Genomic DNA, 15,533 nt, shown 5'->3' with positions numbered 1-15,533 from the left:
AGTCAAAACTAACTGCAAAAGCATTGAGTAAAAGAAAACAATATTGTATATAAACCAAAATAATTATTCCTTGTCGGCTGACAATATGGACAATGAAGGCCACAATACAAAGGGTGAGGAATGCAGACGGACCGGCTTTCAGCACCATTGCTTTTTACTGAGTAAATGTTTATCGTGCTGACGAGTCATTCCTCCACAAAGGTGCTAATGAAGAGGACACGTTTAAATTATGTTTCTACTCACAACATCTGAAAGTTAGATGCAAAACCTTGCCATCAACACTTTGCTTAGAATAGAAAATTGCAGATTAACAGGTTGATTAAGTTGGTTAACATCAGGTTTCACTGACACACCCACACACACACACACACAGGGTAGCTTGCTCAGACAGTCCTCCAGTCACTACTGGATGGTCCACAGCGACCCGAGGAGCTCCGATGATGGTCCGTCCTTCAGCAGCTGTGGGGGCGCTGAGTGATCGTTCTCTGGCTCATATCCTGAGCATTTGCAGGACGTATGAGCAGGCAGCAGTAGGTGATTTAGTCTCACAGGTAAGATGAGGTAAAATGCCTTCTACTGCTGCTGCTATTATATCTATTTAGCCATGAGTAGCTATTGCTGACGCGGTTACATCTAATAGACTATACAGCCCAACTGAGGGAACAGGCCTTTTTACGAATATTGATAATAATAATGATGATAAACAGACTTTATAAAGTAAAAACTAAAAATATAATATCTCAGAAAGTCTAATTTATAATGTTTTGGTTAGTTTCTAAAAAGTTATATTGGGTTGTAAAATAAGTAGTTAGTTTTGTATGTGTCCCCAAACATAAGACAAAATAAACACTTAATGTTTCATTACACCCTTGCACACAAAATGTATACTAATAGTATTTAATGTATATTCTTTTTTTGGTCATAATTAGGACGTCATACAGAAGCTATCTGTTTTACAACATTATGTTTCCATTATACTTGGTTGTTGTTTAGTTTACAGTCAAAAAATAAAATTAACATTTCTTTTGGTATAAATACAATATAGGTCGAAGCACAGAGACGGAACAGGCGAAGAGAGAAATTGCTGTGGATGACCTCTGTGATATTCTTTCTCCTGGCATTCACTTTCGTCAGTAAGTGACAACATGTTGATAATGAATGCACTGAATGAAAGAAGTTCACAGATAAATTTTCTTAATGTACAACCACTTATAGAAGAGCTCAACATGCCTTTTCTTCAAAGTGGCCTTCTTGAACATTGAGGAATTAATAGTTACAGTATCTGCCTCTGTGACATCTGTGTTTTCTCTCGATCCCAGTGACACAGATTTGTTTTGTCCCTTTCTTTCTAAAGTGGGAACAGTTGGCAAAGAAGACAATGATGCACAATACTATGTAAGCCCACATGAACTCACACACTCATTTACAACAAGACAACAAAAAAAGAGTCTCTCCTTCTCTTTCTTCTAGGATGCTGATGTCTTTTTTCCGTCCAAAGCTTTGTGGTTATTTGGATGTCTGCTGTTCTGGACGGTTTGGTCGGTCCTGCGTCTCCTCCAGATGTTCCTCTGGTTGATCAAACTCTTGCTCTGGTTCATCTCTGTTTCTACATCCCCTCTGTGTTGCTGTGCATCGTTTCTTCTGACCTGCGTTATATTGCTGCTACATTATACATGTCATGCTGTGTTTTTCGCAACCACCATTCATGTGTATGTTTATGGCACGTTTCTCTTGGTTGGCGTTTTACTGCTTATTTACAACAGGTGAAAGTCAAAGATACTGTATGATTTCACATGTGAAATAATTTTTTTAATATATATAAATAAATATATGAATATATTCTTTTACTTTTAGAGAACATTTCTTTGTTATCATCATGAATTTCTTCTACATGTATCCAGCAACTGAAGTCTAACCCCTAGTTGGTTCAGTGTGTGAGTGAGTATCTTTATTTTCATTTAATGATATAAACTGAAGCTAATAAAAAGTTTAAACTGTCAATGAATATTGACAAATTCTCACGGAAGAAATCTCCCAGAATGCATTGTCACCACGGCAATATTAAGCTCCCTCACAGCATGTGCAAAATGGAAATAATTAATCTGGTTTGCACATTGAAACTCGTAATCTGTGTGCATGCGCTCGCAGAAATGCGTCATTGCCTCAGACTGGTGTAAACTGTGTTTCTTAGTAACGCCTAGGTTGAAAGTCCAAAAGGGAATTTTTTTTGGAATTCCTATTCCAACTACTTCCTTCATCATAAATCACTGCAGTGTTTCCTCGTGCTCAGTCAAAACAGCACTGAAAGAAAAGGGCTGGAGGAGCTTATCAGTGGAGGTTTATAGATCAATAATCATCTTGGATATAAGAGTCATTGTGAATCCAACACTGCTTTGAGAGCTTCACAAGGAATCAACAAGGAACAAAACCTTCTCAGGACCCAACTCCACGGTTTACTCAACGCTAATGAAAACAGAAGAAAAGTGAGCCAAAGCTGAAACAAGCCAAGCCAGTCGAAGCACTTTGATTTGGCAGGACGATGTCTTTGCCAGCCAGAGTTGTTCACAAGAGGAGGACCACCATCACAGACCTGCCTCTCTACTACTCTGGACACCTGCTGAAGAAACTTACCAAAGAGAAGGTGAGGACGAAGATGGAAAAAGTCATGCAGACACGTGTGTATTAAAGAAATAAGAGGACTACACGGGTAATAAAAGGTGGTCTTAGCAATTTCAATATGAGGTTTTATGCCTGCCTTGAATTCAGTTTAATTTGGGAATGTTGTGTCAAAAACAGACATCCAAAATGGCAATTTGTGATTTTTAGGATTTCAAAAAGTACTACGGAGAGCTCCGTGGCACCACACTCTTTCTGTACAAAGATGACACACAAGATACGGTAAGCAAACGGTTTACTTTGCTCTTCTATATTAAGCTGTACAAGTAACAATACAGACACTTTTCAACGTATATATACTTACATTTTTTTTTTCATATTCCATAGTAATTATTATCTTTAATAATGCCTTTAATTTCATTGTGTTTATGCACCAAGTATATGCAAATATACCTGGCAATTAACCGTTTCTGATTCTGATACTAACAGCAGCATTGGGATTGCCAAAATAACAAATAAATACATCATAAATCACAGTGTTAAGCCTTATGAACAACACTGTTTAAGGGCTATAAGAACGTAGGTGAAAGAAATGGGGCAGAAACATATTTGTTTTTCTCCTATTTTAGATAAATGAATACACGTTTTATTGATCGAGTATGTTTTCTAGAAAGTGATCATTCTTGTTCGTTAACTTTGTCAGTACTCAGAGAAGGTGGACCTGGAGCAGCTGAAGTCCATGGAGCTAAAGTGTCCGTATCAAAAGAAGGCACCAACTATCTTCACTCTCACCCTGCACACAGAGGCGGTGCAGCTGAAGGTGAGACTTATCTCTCTTTTTCAAGATTGAGTCAGTCGAGGGTCCATACCACTAAAAAGAAACTGACTGGAATGTACATATATATTATTTTGACTGTGGCACACCCACGTCTGCTGCTTGTGTGACGATACAGATGGACAACTCTGACACAGGAGAAGAGTGGAGGGGTTACATCCTAACCGTGGTCAAAGTAAGCAAACACTCCACACACACTTAAAGATGTCCGACTGGGTTGGGAGTCTCTTGTCTAACTGTCAGCTCAGTTGCTATTGATACCGAATATTATTGAGTGCTCACAAAAAAAAAGAAGCAAAAACAAAACCTAAATCTCCAAGTTTGAAATGTGCTCTGTGGACAAGTATTTAACTACACACAACTCGGTGATGCAACTGCACAACTTTTATAACTTCTTTTTGCCCTCTTTTGAAAATAAGTATTTTCTGTGTGTACTACTGTACCGATTTCATACACAACACCAAGCTCAACAAACAGAAAACAAGTATTTTCTGGTTAATTATTAGGCAATATTTGGGCTCAGGATGCTTCTTGGGGCACACTCCCAACAAGGAAACATCAATATCTGCAAAGTGAAAAGATTCAAGCAATCTATTACATATGTGACAGAGAAACTGCATCAGTAAATATTTGGGAGTGAGTGGATGCAGGTGTTTTCTGTTTTGTATTTGATTTAATAAATGCTGCACCTGAACTCAAAGTGGATTGTGTTGAAACAGAGTTGCTATATTTGATTTCATAGAGGGAGTCAAGAATGTACAACCACCTTCCAGGATGTGTTTTCTAACTTGTTACAACTCTTAACTCGACGATTAGTAATTACAATGAGTAAAACAAGTTGACGAGCTTTGCTTGCCCGCAGAAAGAGATTCCCAGTAATCTACAGCTGCTGCCTGGCCAGATGTTGTTGCTGCAGGAGGCTCTGGATCAGGAGAGGAGAAGAAACACATTCCCCAGGGAACGTCCACCCCTCCCACCCCGACCCCACTTCCTCCTGTCAGCCCCCCTTATAACGGCCAAAGACGAGCTTGACCAATGTGCCCCCGAGCTTCCTGCGTAAGTTAAGTGTTTGTGTCCAGAAACAAATACAGGGACAGTCTACAGATGCTTAACACTACAGGAAATGAAACGTGGAAGGGGATTTATTTTTGATTTAACGGAGGGTTAATCTCTTCTCGTTAACCTAAATTGATAAACATGTTCTCGTCCCTTGCACTCTGCAATCTGCAGCTTTATTACCTGCACTGGCAATAAGGAAATGCTTAATGTATTTCTTTGGTTCCTGCAGGTGTTTCTTAAGCGTGAGTCGGAAGGAGGCTGAGCAACTGTTGGAGGCAAACCCCGAGTGCGGCAGCATTATCCTTCGCCCTTCCACTCTGGCCAACAATTACGCCCTAACCCTCAGACAACTGATGCCCAGGTCTGTCTGAAATGTACCACAATGCGAGGATCAGGTTCATTCCTTCGACAAATGCATGTACAAGAAGAGCAGATTTCACGAGCAAAGAATTAACTATTATTTAAATTTGTACGTTGTTTTGTGAGATAAGTTTCAATTAAAAAAATATTTAAAAAAATGTAACCCAAATATAACAAGTGTTACTGTATAGTTTACCAGTGTCATATTAACACATTCCCTCACTAGCATATGGATAATTTGCATGCCAGTGTAATGTAATTCACGAGATGCTACAGCTGGCAGATGAACACATGTAAAGGTGGATGTTGTTTTTTGCTCATTCAAATTGGTTTACATTTCATATAAAAAATAAAACATACAAATGATAATAATAATAATATATAAATAATGTTTCATAAGCAGTAAGCAAATAAACCTCCTCTTGTTTGTGTTTCAGTGGGCCAGTCATGAAGAACTACAGAGTGACCTCCACCAACTCTGGGTTTGTCATTGAACTGGACACAGCAGTAAGCCCCTCAGCTCGATACAACCATAGTCATCTTCTTTCTCTTTGCTTGTCTTCATGCGTCTTCCTCCCTTTAGGTGACGGTCTCCTCCTTGAATGACGTACTTAAATATTTCCTTGAAAAGACAGAGAACCGTCTTCATCCCTACGTGGCATCCGAGCCCTACGACACTTGCATCGGTGAGAAGAACGCTGCTGTTACAGTCCCAGGGGCAAGCGCACAACACCTAACAATGTATATCTGTGTGTGTGTGTAATAGACATGACACCGACTCCAAAGTATGTCAGCATGACCTCCCCTACATCTAAAACAGTACCCAGGGCACAAGTGGCACCCATGCTGCGTTCACAGACCAAAGAAGAGCTTCTGCCGCCCAAACAAGAGGAGAGTGAATATGTGGTTCCTGAGGATCAGTGTCCTGATGTTCACAACCTAAAGCTAGGTAAGAATGAGAGAATATTAGTTTATCATTATCACTGTAACAGCTATAAAAGTGTGCATACAAGTAAAGCGAGTCTGAATAGGTAAATGTGTATGTTTTTCTCCCAGTTAAGTTGGATGGAAAGCTTCATGAAGTTTTAAAGTTACGGAAGGGAAACTTGTACACTGAAACTGGCACGGTTGAAGTCACCACAAAGATGAATGAAACCACAGAAAAATCACACTCAGGCACAGCACAGTGGACCACAGAGAGTGACATTTAAATTCAAACTAAATTCTAAAGTTCTCAATCACTTAAAGCAAGGGTCTCAAACTACGACGGTGCAATCAGGTGCAGATCAAACCACCACAACCACTGCTGTACTGTGGGATTGAACGAACACAACCCACAACCCCCCGTCTGGACACCAATGAGCTGCAACGCGTCACAAAACCAGTGATGTATTGCAATCGGCTGAAAGCCGTCATACAAGAGACTTAATATAATCTTGCCAAAAACTAAATTAAACTCGTATCGGGGTCAGATGGGGGTCGAAGATGCACTCAGCTGTGTCATCACCAACATCCCCTAATGGCCAGAAGTAGGTTAAGAGTGTTGAGTGACGAGTCAGCAGGCAGTCAACGGCAGAATAAAACGGGCAATAAAATGTGTTTTGAGAACGTGCGAGGCACCGCAACCACGAGAAGTCCTCGAGCAAGCAGCCATGCCTGGGCACCCAACATGTTATGCAGTTTGCTGCTGCAGCAGAATGAGAGATTAACCGTGGACTTCCTCCTGGCGGAGGATAATAATAATAATAATAATAATAATAATAATAATAATAATAATCTGGATTGTTCCATCATCTGTTCATCTCTTGATTTGCCATGCCAACATTAGCTAATTAGCACTGAACACAAAGTACAGCTGAGGATGATCGAAATTTCATTTGTTTTGCTGATGGTCAGCAAATAAATAATGAATGTATGAGACCCCTTCAATTTAAATATACACCATCTTTACATCGCAACAGTAGTCTATAGCTTAAAAACAGCATATTAAAGTATATTGTTTTCTTGATGAAGGATTTACAAATCAATGTGACAGAGAAATTATGTAGTAAAGTAGATTTTGTATAAATGACGAGAGATAACAGCTCAATACATAAAACTGTATGACCCAGATTTGGGCTAACGATTATTTTCATATTCACTATTAATGACACAAACCAAATATCAATTACGTGAGATATTTTTCATAGTTTGGATGGTTATCATGTTTTCTTTTTTTTGTTCTATTGTTGTGGCTTGAAAGTGTAAAAATGAAGATCCTGTCAGACAATTATAGATGTTTTTCCTTTTTTGATATGAAAGAATAATGCACCTGTAAAATTCAAAACTACAAATACTCTTATGTCTGCGTCTTTCTTCAAAAGCACTGAATAAAAAAAATATATATATGATCCAGGATGATCATTATTCTTTATTTTTCACACAGAAAGCCAACATAAATGTTTCAAATGTTATAACAATATTTTTCAGAAGTTATTCCACTAAGATTGTAATTTCTTATTTTTTTATAATTATCATGGAACAGGTTATAGGATTAGCAAATTTAAGGATCATTTGTCACTCAAAGACAGCAAGACTGAAAAATAGTCAATAAAAAAAGAAAAACAAAGACTCCCTCTATTTTGTTGTCACTGTTGTGAGTTTCTCTTCTTATTCATCCCTCCCACCTCTTATGTTCTGGTCCTTTACAATCTGTTGTAGCAGCCTTTGTGTGAGAAAGACAAATAAAATATCTGTAATAACTTAACATCTCAGGATTTCAAAAACTAAAAACTGAATAAATTAAGAAGATTGTTCCCCAATGAAGACACACCTCCATTGTTGATGTTGTTGTTGTTGTTGTGACATTACTTTTCAGTGAGTGACAGCTGCAGGATCCTCTCCAGCTCATCCTCTTCTTCCTTCTGCTTCCTGTGATGAAAATAGGAAATAAAGCTCTTTAGTCAGAACAATGACGGCCCTATAACTTTAAATTATTCTATATCTATATCTTTATAGTAAATTCTCTTTACCTAGAAATATTCCCCACTATAACTGTTACGTTTAATTTTAGATTATGTTTATTCTAATTGTCTGATTTTATTCTTTAATATGTGTTTAATATGTGATGTTTTGTTTTTGTAAAAAAAAAAAAAAAGTACACTAAATTTGAAATATTTTTAGTTTGCAGGTTCCTTAATGCCTAATAAAGAGAACATTATAATAGCACTGCAGCTAACAGTTGATATATTATATTACTGTAATAATGTCAGATTTAGTCTTGAGCTTAGATAGTTGCATGGCAGCATTCATTTGGAAAAGCAATAGCCCTTATTCAGTGCATAATATATAAGCTCAACTAAACAGACACAAGTAAAAACGTGCTAAATATCCTGGGTTACGGCAGGTACATAAACGGAGTATATTTGAGGGAGAGTTCCCTGTAAATACCGTATTCTCAATATTCCTGTATTCAACCTTGGTCACAGATTGCAAAACAAAACTATCCTTAAAGATTGAGGTGAAGTAGTCATTAGATTATTTCGTCAAACAGCCAATAATTAGTCAGCCAAGGCTGCGTTGCATCAAACATCACTAATCCAAGGACTACTCCCATGACCTCGTCTGAACCATGTATGTATTGTACCATCTTGGTATTAAAGTGCACAAATAACAACATGTAACAGCAGAAATGAAAATATTCTAACATCCACTGTGCCAAAAACAGTCTGAGGTGAATAAGCCGACTGTGTGGGCACCCTCTCTTGAAATTAGAGGGAGACAAAAAGTATTTATTCTAATTTTCCATTTTTAAAGAAAGGCAACAGGTGATGCAGGTGTATGGGCGTCCTTCCTGTGGGTGCTTTGGCTCCCTTCCACAGTCAAAGACATGCAGGTCAGTTTGTGAATGACCGTCTGTCAACATCTGTATTAGCTCCGGGCTAGACTGGCGAGCTGTCCCGGGTAAAGGTGTGCAGGGTATATTTTGTCTCAGGTAAGATAAAGCGGGCCAGATTGTTCCAACCATCTCTTTGTGTTCCCCCGCCTCACCTGTCTATCTCCTCATGCTCCCGGCACGACATCTCCATGGCGATACGCAGCTGCTCGTCGAAGCTTGACGCCACACCGAAGTGTCCCGACAACCGCGGATTGGTCACTGTGCTGTAGGAGAGCGGGGAGTTGGCGGTGGGGGTGGAGTCAGACGGGGAGACAGCAGCGGGCTGGTTGAGGACGGCAGTGTCTTCTCCCTCTGCGCTACCCAGCGAGATGGTCAGAGACTCCTGGAGTGCCCTGAGAAAAGAAACAAATTAAGATTGAGACTGAAGTGTTATTAAATAAAGAGAAATATCTTAACAGGGAAGTGTCGCTGCTGGGCTCAATTACAGGATGTCTGGGAGTTGCTGCTCCCAAGAGAAGGTGGAAAAAAAAAGCTAATCACTGAACTCTATTTAAAAAGACGTTTAATTACTTCACAAGCCAGAGGTTTCCCTGAATAAGAAGGAATTATGAATAGACATGAGTTAAACTGCATGATGGTACTACAGTAACAACTACAAATGTCCTAATTTAGAACAAACCCAAAACAACTTATGTCTGGGGTGAACTGAATTGAGTTTATAATGCTGCCTTGGTGATGCTAAATGTAATTGATTTGTCATCCTTATTTTTGATCATCTTAGTTCATAAAGTACAAAATCTAAGGGGAATCAAATCCAAGAAAGAGCATGTAAAAAACAGATATTGGGTATCAGAAATGTTGAGAAGAAAAATTATATATATATATATAGACGGGGAGACATATATATATATATATATGTCTCCCCGTATATATATATATATATATATATATATATATATATATATATATATATATAGGCCTGTAAAGGAAACATGAGTCTGAAGTTCAGCTCACCTCTCAAGCTGAGAGTCTTCCTCAAACAACGGAGACGGGGGCACCGGGCGGCTGTTGGTCAGGGCCTCCCAGATGGTCACCTAAGAACCACACAGGTGTTACACCACTGGCTTAAGATATAACAAGCAAATAATCAATTCTGACATCTGATGCGTAACTCTGTAATTAATTAGGAGTTCTTTGACGCTGACCTGCTCACTCTCAGTGCCGGCGTCCAGCAGGCTCTGCTGGATAGCGAACTGCAGTAGGTTGTCATCCTCGTCCCTCATTGGCTCGCTACGGCCTGGACCGAGGGTGGTGTAGTCTGCAGGGGGCTCAAACACCGAGGGGTCCACCTCACAGTGGAAGGGAGGTGGAGCTTGACCTAGGTGAAGATGAGTTACAATATTACTGGACTGTACATGTAAGAAATAGATGGGGTTTTAAATTTTTTTATTATGACTCAAGTCTGTGATTTGTGCTGGGAACACCTTACATTTACAGGTGCAATTTCAGTCATAAAATTAATTTTACGACGTACTATAAAATAATTACATTATCCTGCTTTAGGACTGATAATTTGATAGATAACTCTTGCTCTCCTGTAAACAAGATTTTACTTTCAGAAGAAGTTCATATTTTTAATTATATGTTGAAATATATTAGGTGTGAATTAATTTCAGCATAAGTACCAGCTTCTTCGGAGCCCTCTGGTGTGTGAACTGTCACAGAGCTGACCGGCTCGTCGCAGCCACACAGGTTACTGAAAGTCACTCTGGCATTCAACACGTGAAACAAGGGAATCTCTGGGGGAGTGAGAGTTAGAGAGATTTAAATGGCTGATTATTCCAGTAAAACCAGTGGGCAGTGGGAATGAAAACACACAGTAAGAATCACGAATGACGAGGTGGGTGATGGCAAACAAAAAAAAGCCTGAATCACGCATAGAAATTAATAAAGCTTTTAGTTTTTATTATTTTAGTTCTTTGAGCTACAGCTAAAGTCCAGAACAGTGGTAGATAATCGACATGTCGGCTTGTACCAAGGTTTAATAAAATCAAGACACCCATCTAGCTCCACACTGGAAGTGGCACACACTGTGTGACCTCTCATACCCACCTATCTTGACAGGGAAGCCTGGCGGCAGGCGCAGAGTGATGAAGTCACGCAGCTTGGCAAAGTGGGCGTTGGAGATGGCCATAAGGTCGATGATGGGCGTCACCTGCTCGGCCAGGGACAGAGGGTGACTCTCACTCAACCACAGTGTCGCTTTAAACCTGGAGAGGAGACAGAGACGGGCAGAGAGTTTTTGAGCAAACTGGTCCACAATGAAAGCTCTGCTTTTGGTGATGAACTTTAATGTTTCCACGGATTCATCAAACCTCTGGACTTTGCTGGAAAGCTCAACGGGACGTCCGATGTCTCGGCTGTTCAGGTTGAACTCTGGGTTGAAGTACTCGTCAGCTGTGATGGCCGTCGGGTTGTGAGGACTGGCACACTGGGACACATTACTCTGACAGAAACCCAGAGAGAGTTCTAAGTGACGGTGTTCAAAGAAAGCTGCGGGTGGTGTACATGTGGATGTGATGCACAGGTAATGTGGAGACTCTTACCCCATTAGGAGCTGTATGTTGTTCAGCAATCCCCAGGAAGGACTGCAGAGGAGTCTTTGAGCCTGAGTGAGAATAATGTAGGGAGATCATCAATCTTCTCTATTTTTTGCTACAGAAAGAAGGCAAGGGATACACCTGGAGCAAAAGTAGCATTGTAACACATGTACAAGAACATAACTTTGTGCCACCTAGTCCCCAATTGATAGTTTTTCAAAACTTAATCTTTTAAATGTAGGCTATGATTTCTCTGCGGTTATTCTCTGGCCCAATAACACTAATTTTGACATGATGTTCCTTCCCCATTTCTACACGTGTAAGAGCACAAGGACTTACTGTGTGGGTGTCGTTTGTGTGTGTAATCACCTTTGCTTCTCGATTTATCCTGGTCTGATAGATGCTCTGTCCTTGACCGAGTCACCAGCTCCACATTGGCGGCACTGTAAACCTGGACGCAAAGACGCACAAAAAGAACAAATACTCTTGAACAAACTTCTTATTTCTTTCTTTTTCTCTCTTTTTTTTTACACTTGTTCAAGTAAAGCTCCTGTCAACCAATGTGTTTGTGTTGTGTATAGTTTAAGAGTCTCTCCTGGTCCATCTTTGACATAGCAAAATGCATATTGTGACTGTAATTTCTCGGCATCTTTTCACACCATTTTCCTCGTTAAACTATTTTTTAATCTCAAAGAGAAAATCTTCACAAAAAACTAAATCTGTACGCTCTTTCTTATTTACCTATTGTTGGTATGATCAAATTAAAGAGTATGTGTTACTCTGCATACATGTGTGGCCCCAAAACTGTACTAACCTCACTTCCAAATGGCCTGAATTATGCGTTTCAGCAATCGTATACTAGGTTGGCTCACTGATCACTTACCTTCGCTTCGTACCCGCTGACCACTTCACTCTTCTCAGAACGCCAGCCCCAGATTCCCGACTTGTTCCTAAACAAGGAAAGAGATATAGTAAGGGCTCAGGATATCAGTATTTGTTTATTGTTAATTGTGGAAATGAAATGCATGCATAATAAATGCAACTGCAGATATCCGCACGACATTAACAAATCAAGCGGGATCTTGAGGAAATGCTTCTAGTTTGTGGATCTGTACGGCGCATACGCTTATTACCGTTCAAAGGCAATGTTGCGTGTGTTGAGGTGCGTAGAGACGATGGGCGATGTAAGTCTTTGGGCTGTGTTCTCTTGTGATGGCTGCATGGCTGCTAGGAGGGAGGGCGCGTCCCGGGGAGACAACACCAGTGGCTCTGTGTACACCACCTGCTTCTCATGGTCCACCTCCATCACCACAGCACCTTCATCTAAACACATTCAGCGGAGTTGATTCTAGTATTCCAGGGTGGGCCAAGTCAAGTTTTCATAACAAAATCCTCCTTCCATCCATCCATTCATCCATCCATCAACCTCAGCTGTTCACTTATTTGTAGGTATGTAATGCAGTTAAAGGAGCACACACACCTCCACCTCTGAAGATATAGCTGCGTCGTCCTTTCAGCCAGGTCATGTGTTCGAAGCCCAGGAGGGTGGTGTCCACACGGAGGCACGAGCCACTCTTCCACACCCTGTAGACGTCACTTGGACACACCTTTGACACCAAGGGCACTGAGACGAGGACCAACGAAAAGGAGTAGCATTTTAGAAACAGGAGGCAAAAAGAATGGGGAAATCAAACGGGATAGTGAGCGAAGTTAAGAAAAGCAGATTTACATTGTAGGTTGCAATGTTTTCTCAAAACAATCTGGTGTTACATAGTGCTACAACTAATGCATATTTTATTCATAGATGAAGTCATTCAACAGAAAAATGACCTTCACAAATTCTAAGTTGTGCTGTGTTTATTCTGACTAACATCTAGTATATGTGTGTATGTATAAGTGTACCATGACAAATGAAGAATAGTCAAAAGGCATTGCAGAGGTGACATTAAGTGTGGGAATGTTGTTCTCTACGAGTAATTAATGAGTTAGACTCCATATAATTCAGACAATGCACAAGCAGTTTCGTGCTATCCTCTTAGTTGTGGTCTTGACCGATCTTTAACTAAAATCCCAAGGCGGAATAAAGATGCTGTTGATTCAAAGATGAGACCAAGATCCATCTACAAGTACTATAACAAAGGATAATGATATTAAAGTATTCAGATACTAAATAGATTTAATCATATAATCATCTTCTGCAGATTAAAAGAGACCACATTACATTATTGAGCTGTTAAATACATTACAGATAACCCTTTTATAAAGGCATTTGGTCATTTGTAGAGGGTTACAGTGCCCTGTCTTGAGGTTAGGCCAATGCTTCAAACTGACTGAGGGACAGCTGCTGCCGGGGGAGCTGTCCAACCATGGTGGTGCTGAAACTGACCTCTGTGAAAACAGATTAAAGAAACACTCACCCCAACTGGTGAACTCCCACTTCATCTCCACATAGAAGTCCTGTGCCTGGAGTCCAACAAAACGAATTTTGCACATGTCATCTTACATTTCAGTCACCTAGGTGCAGTCAAGCTTGAACGTTGTTGGGAACAATATATATATATATATATATATATATATATATATATATATATATATATATATATATATATATATATATATATATATATATATATATATATATATATTTGCTGTGAAGCAACCGTACCTGTCTGAGTTTGCTAAGCAGCTCTGGGATGCCCGCCAATCTCTCAGTGGCTCGTTTGAAGTCTCTGTACTGAAGCACCAGCTGAACCAGCTCAGGGTCCCCGGTGCTCACCGCCTCCTGCAAGACTGAAACACACATCCACAATGAAATGCCAGCCAGTGCTTCTTATTCCATGCGCCGCCTCGAGGGCATTAAAACGGGGAGCACAGCAGAGGACTTACTGGTCCAGCCCTGCGCGTTGTTGTGTGTCGTGTCCGCAGAGTGCCGGAGCAGCACCCGGGTCGACTCCAGGTGGCCCAGACACACAGCCAGCTCCAGCGGGGTGCGCCCTCTCGGATCGAGGCGCTCCACATCCTGCTGCAGAAGCAAAACGTACAAGGCGAGCATCGGCGCAATGCAGTGCGATCTGACATATGCGATCTGTGAAACATTCAACCGCTAGTGCACTAAATAAATAATAATATGAACCTCGTTTACTCACCTCGTTGTTCTGCAGCTCGAGCTCGAGCTCCAGGTACTGATTGTTCCACACCAGAACATGCAGTGGAAACGCTTCTTGGGCCATGACTGTCGTCCGCTTGACGGTTTCCCGGTAGTAAAGCTATGTTTGCAGGATGACTTCTACAGCCAAACGATTGCAGTGACACCAGAGTGGACTGAGACAACCGCTGGCGAGCTAGCTTCTCTAGTTAACTGCAGAAAAATGGGTAAACGTTGAATGCGTTTCCTTGGAAAACCCCTGTCGCTAAGCAAATGTACCCAATAAGCTCACGTTGGACAGCAAACAAAGTAGAATGATGTATATTCCTATTGAAATTAGTGGGCTGAGTTAGCTCGAGCTAACTCAGCCCACTAATTTGATGCAGTTAACTAACAGCTAGCTGAGCTAACGTTAGCTAACTGGCTAACAACAACATTGTTTCCTGCTCCTCTTGGCTCCTGTTTTCCATCATTCACGAAGTCAAAAACTACTATTTTAGCTGGCCAGAAATGCACCCTCAAAGTCCGTTCATTTTCTCACACGATGGATTACGTTCTTAAGTAATATAAATAAATAAAATATGAGTGAAATGGCCAGCTGATAAAGTTAGCTAGCTCCCCCGCTGTGGCTGCAGCCGCCCCCGTTTGTATCGCAGGTTGTTGCGGTATAAATAAAGCGAATCGGCCTTTATTCCTGTTTCACATCCAGGTCACTCGATCTGAGCGCATCGAGATGTTGGAGGCGGCAGCTGGCCGGCTAATGATCATCACACCGGACCACATCTGTCAAAGCCGGGGTCGTGTCCCTGTGCAAAACCGCAGCTTCGCTATGATGAGTGCATGTACAGCTGCTGTGCCATTATGTATCGATATATTTATTTAGGCGTCCTTTCTTTCCTGTTTACGGAGAAGAGCTTGGTGGAGCTGATATTTGATCTGATCCTACAGTGCAATTGGCATGTAGCCTACTGTATGCATCTCTCCCACTTTCAGTGACAACACGACAGTTAACCTTTCTTTATCTTTTTTTATTGAAAAATA

The 15,533-nt window shown here is 40.6% G+C and overlaps 2 protein-coding genes and 1 long non-coding RNA gene across 6 annotated transcripts; 2 read left to right on the top strand and 1 right to left on the bottom strand.

Moving 5' to 3' along the window:
* Positions 1–282: 282 nt before the first annotated feature.
* On the top strand, positions 283–1,776 carry LOC117737710. Of its 2 annotated transcripts, XR_004610058.1 has the most exons (4): positions 283–551; positions 1,046–1,133; positions 1,355–1,395; positions 1,471–1,776. It is a non-coding gene; the product is annotated as an uncharacterized LOC117737710 (long non-coding RNA). The 2 variants fall into 2 exon arrangements; XR_004610057.1 differs by having other exon boundaries at positions 286–551; positions 1,355–1,776.
* Positions 1,777–2,297: 521 nt separating this feature from the next.
* Positions 2,298–6,081, top strand: LOC117737996 (signal-transducing adaptor protein 1-like). Its single transcript, XM_034544257.1, has 10 exons — positions 2,298–2,641; positions 2,827–2,898; positions 3,320–3,436; positions 3,570–3,626; positions 4,314–4,507; positions 4,740–4,871; positions 5,308–5,377; positions 5,454–5,556; positions 5,637–5,819; positions 5,927–6,081. Exons 1-10 carry the CDS (start codon positions 2,540–2,542, stop codon positions 6,079–6,081), a joined length of 1,185 nt encoding a protein of 394 aa, XP_034400148.1. The 5' UTR covers positions 2,298–2,539.
* On the bottom strand, positions 5,562–15,377 carry ankrd13d (ankyrin repeat domain 13 family, member D). Of its 3 annotated transcripts, none has more exons than XM_034544049.1 (17): positions 14,494–15,337; positions 14,234–14,369; positions 14,013–14,137; positions 13,765–13,810; positions 12,828–12,971; positions 12,481–12,670; positions 12,231–12,297; positions 11,717–11,798; positions 11,354–11,415; positions 11,123–11,253; positions 10,860–11,017; positions 10,433–10,546; positions 9,953–10,125; positions 9,762–9,841; positions 8,900–9,139; positions 7,683–7,780; positions 5,562–5,815 (listed from the first exon to the last, which is right to left on the bottom strand). In XM_034544049.1, the coding sequence occupies exons 1-16, from the start codon at positions 14,575–14,577 to the stop codon at positions 7,717–7,719; spliced, it is 1,896 nt and encodes a 631-aa protein (XP_034399940.1). In that variant the 5' UTR covers positions 14,578–15,337; the 3' UTR covers positions 5,562–5,815; positions 7,683–7,716. The 3 variants fall into 3 exon arrangements, with proteins under 3 accessions (XP_034399940.1, XP_034399938.1, XP_034399937.1); XM_034544047.1 differs by lacking the exon at positions 5,562–5,815 and adding an exon at positions 7,256–7,574; XM_034544046.1 differs by lacking the exon at positions 5,562–5,815 and having other exon boundaries at positions 7,256–7,780; positions 14,494–15,377.
* Positions 15,378–15,533: the final 156 nt, after the last annotated feature.

This window comes from Cyclopterus lumpus, chromosome 10 (assembly GCF_009769545.1).
Source record: "Cyclopterus lumpus isolate fCycLum1 chromosome 10, fCycLum1.pri, whole genome shotgun sequence".
Lineage (NCBI taxonomy): Eukaryota > Metazoa > Chordata > Actinopteri > Perciformes > Cyclopteridae > Cyclopterus > Cyclopterus lumpus.
The sequence above is the reverse complement of the archived record's forward strand: the minus strand, read 5'-3'. Positions and strand labels throughout refer to the sequence as shown.

What these genes read in the sequence shown, in the direction of transcription:
- ankrd13d (XM_034544046.1), bottom strand. Translation starts at nt 14,577, where the DNA reads ATGGCCCAAGAAGCGTTTCCACTGCATGTTCTGGTGTGGAACAATCAG. An exon ending in CGCAACATTGCCTTTGAACG is followed by an intron (nt 12,298 to 12,480) that starts GTAATAAGCGTA and finishes TTCCTTGTTTAG; the next exon opens with GAACAAGTCGGGAATCTGGG. An exon ending in AACATACAGCTCCTAATGGG is followed by an intron (nt 11,254 to 11,353) that starts GTAAGAGTCTCC and finishes GGTTTCTGTCAG; the next exon opens with AGTAATGTGTCCCAGTGTGC.
- LOC117737996 (XM_034544257.1), top strand. Translation starts at nt 2,540, where the DNA reads ATGTCTTTGCCAGCCAGAGTTGTTCACAAGAGGAGGACCACCATCACA. An exon ending in AGAAACTTACCAAAGAGAAG is followed by an intron (nt 2,642 to 2,826) that starts GTGAGGACGAAG and finishes TGTGATTTTTAG; the next exon opens with GATTTCAAAAAGTACTACGG. An exon ending in CTCAGACAACTGATGCCCAG is followed by an intron (nt 4,872 to 5,307) that starts GTCTGTCTGAAA and finishes TTTGTGTTTCAG; the next exon opens with TGGGCCAGTCATGAAGAACT.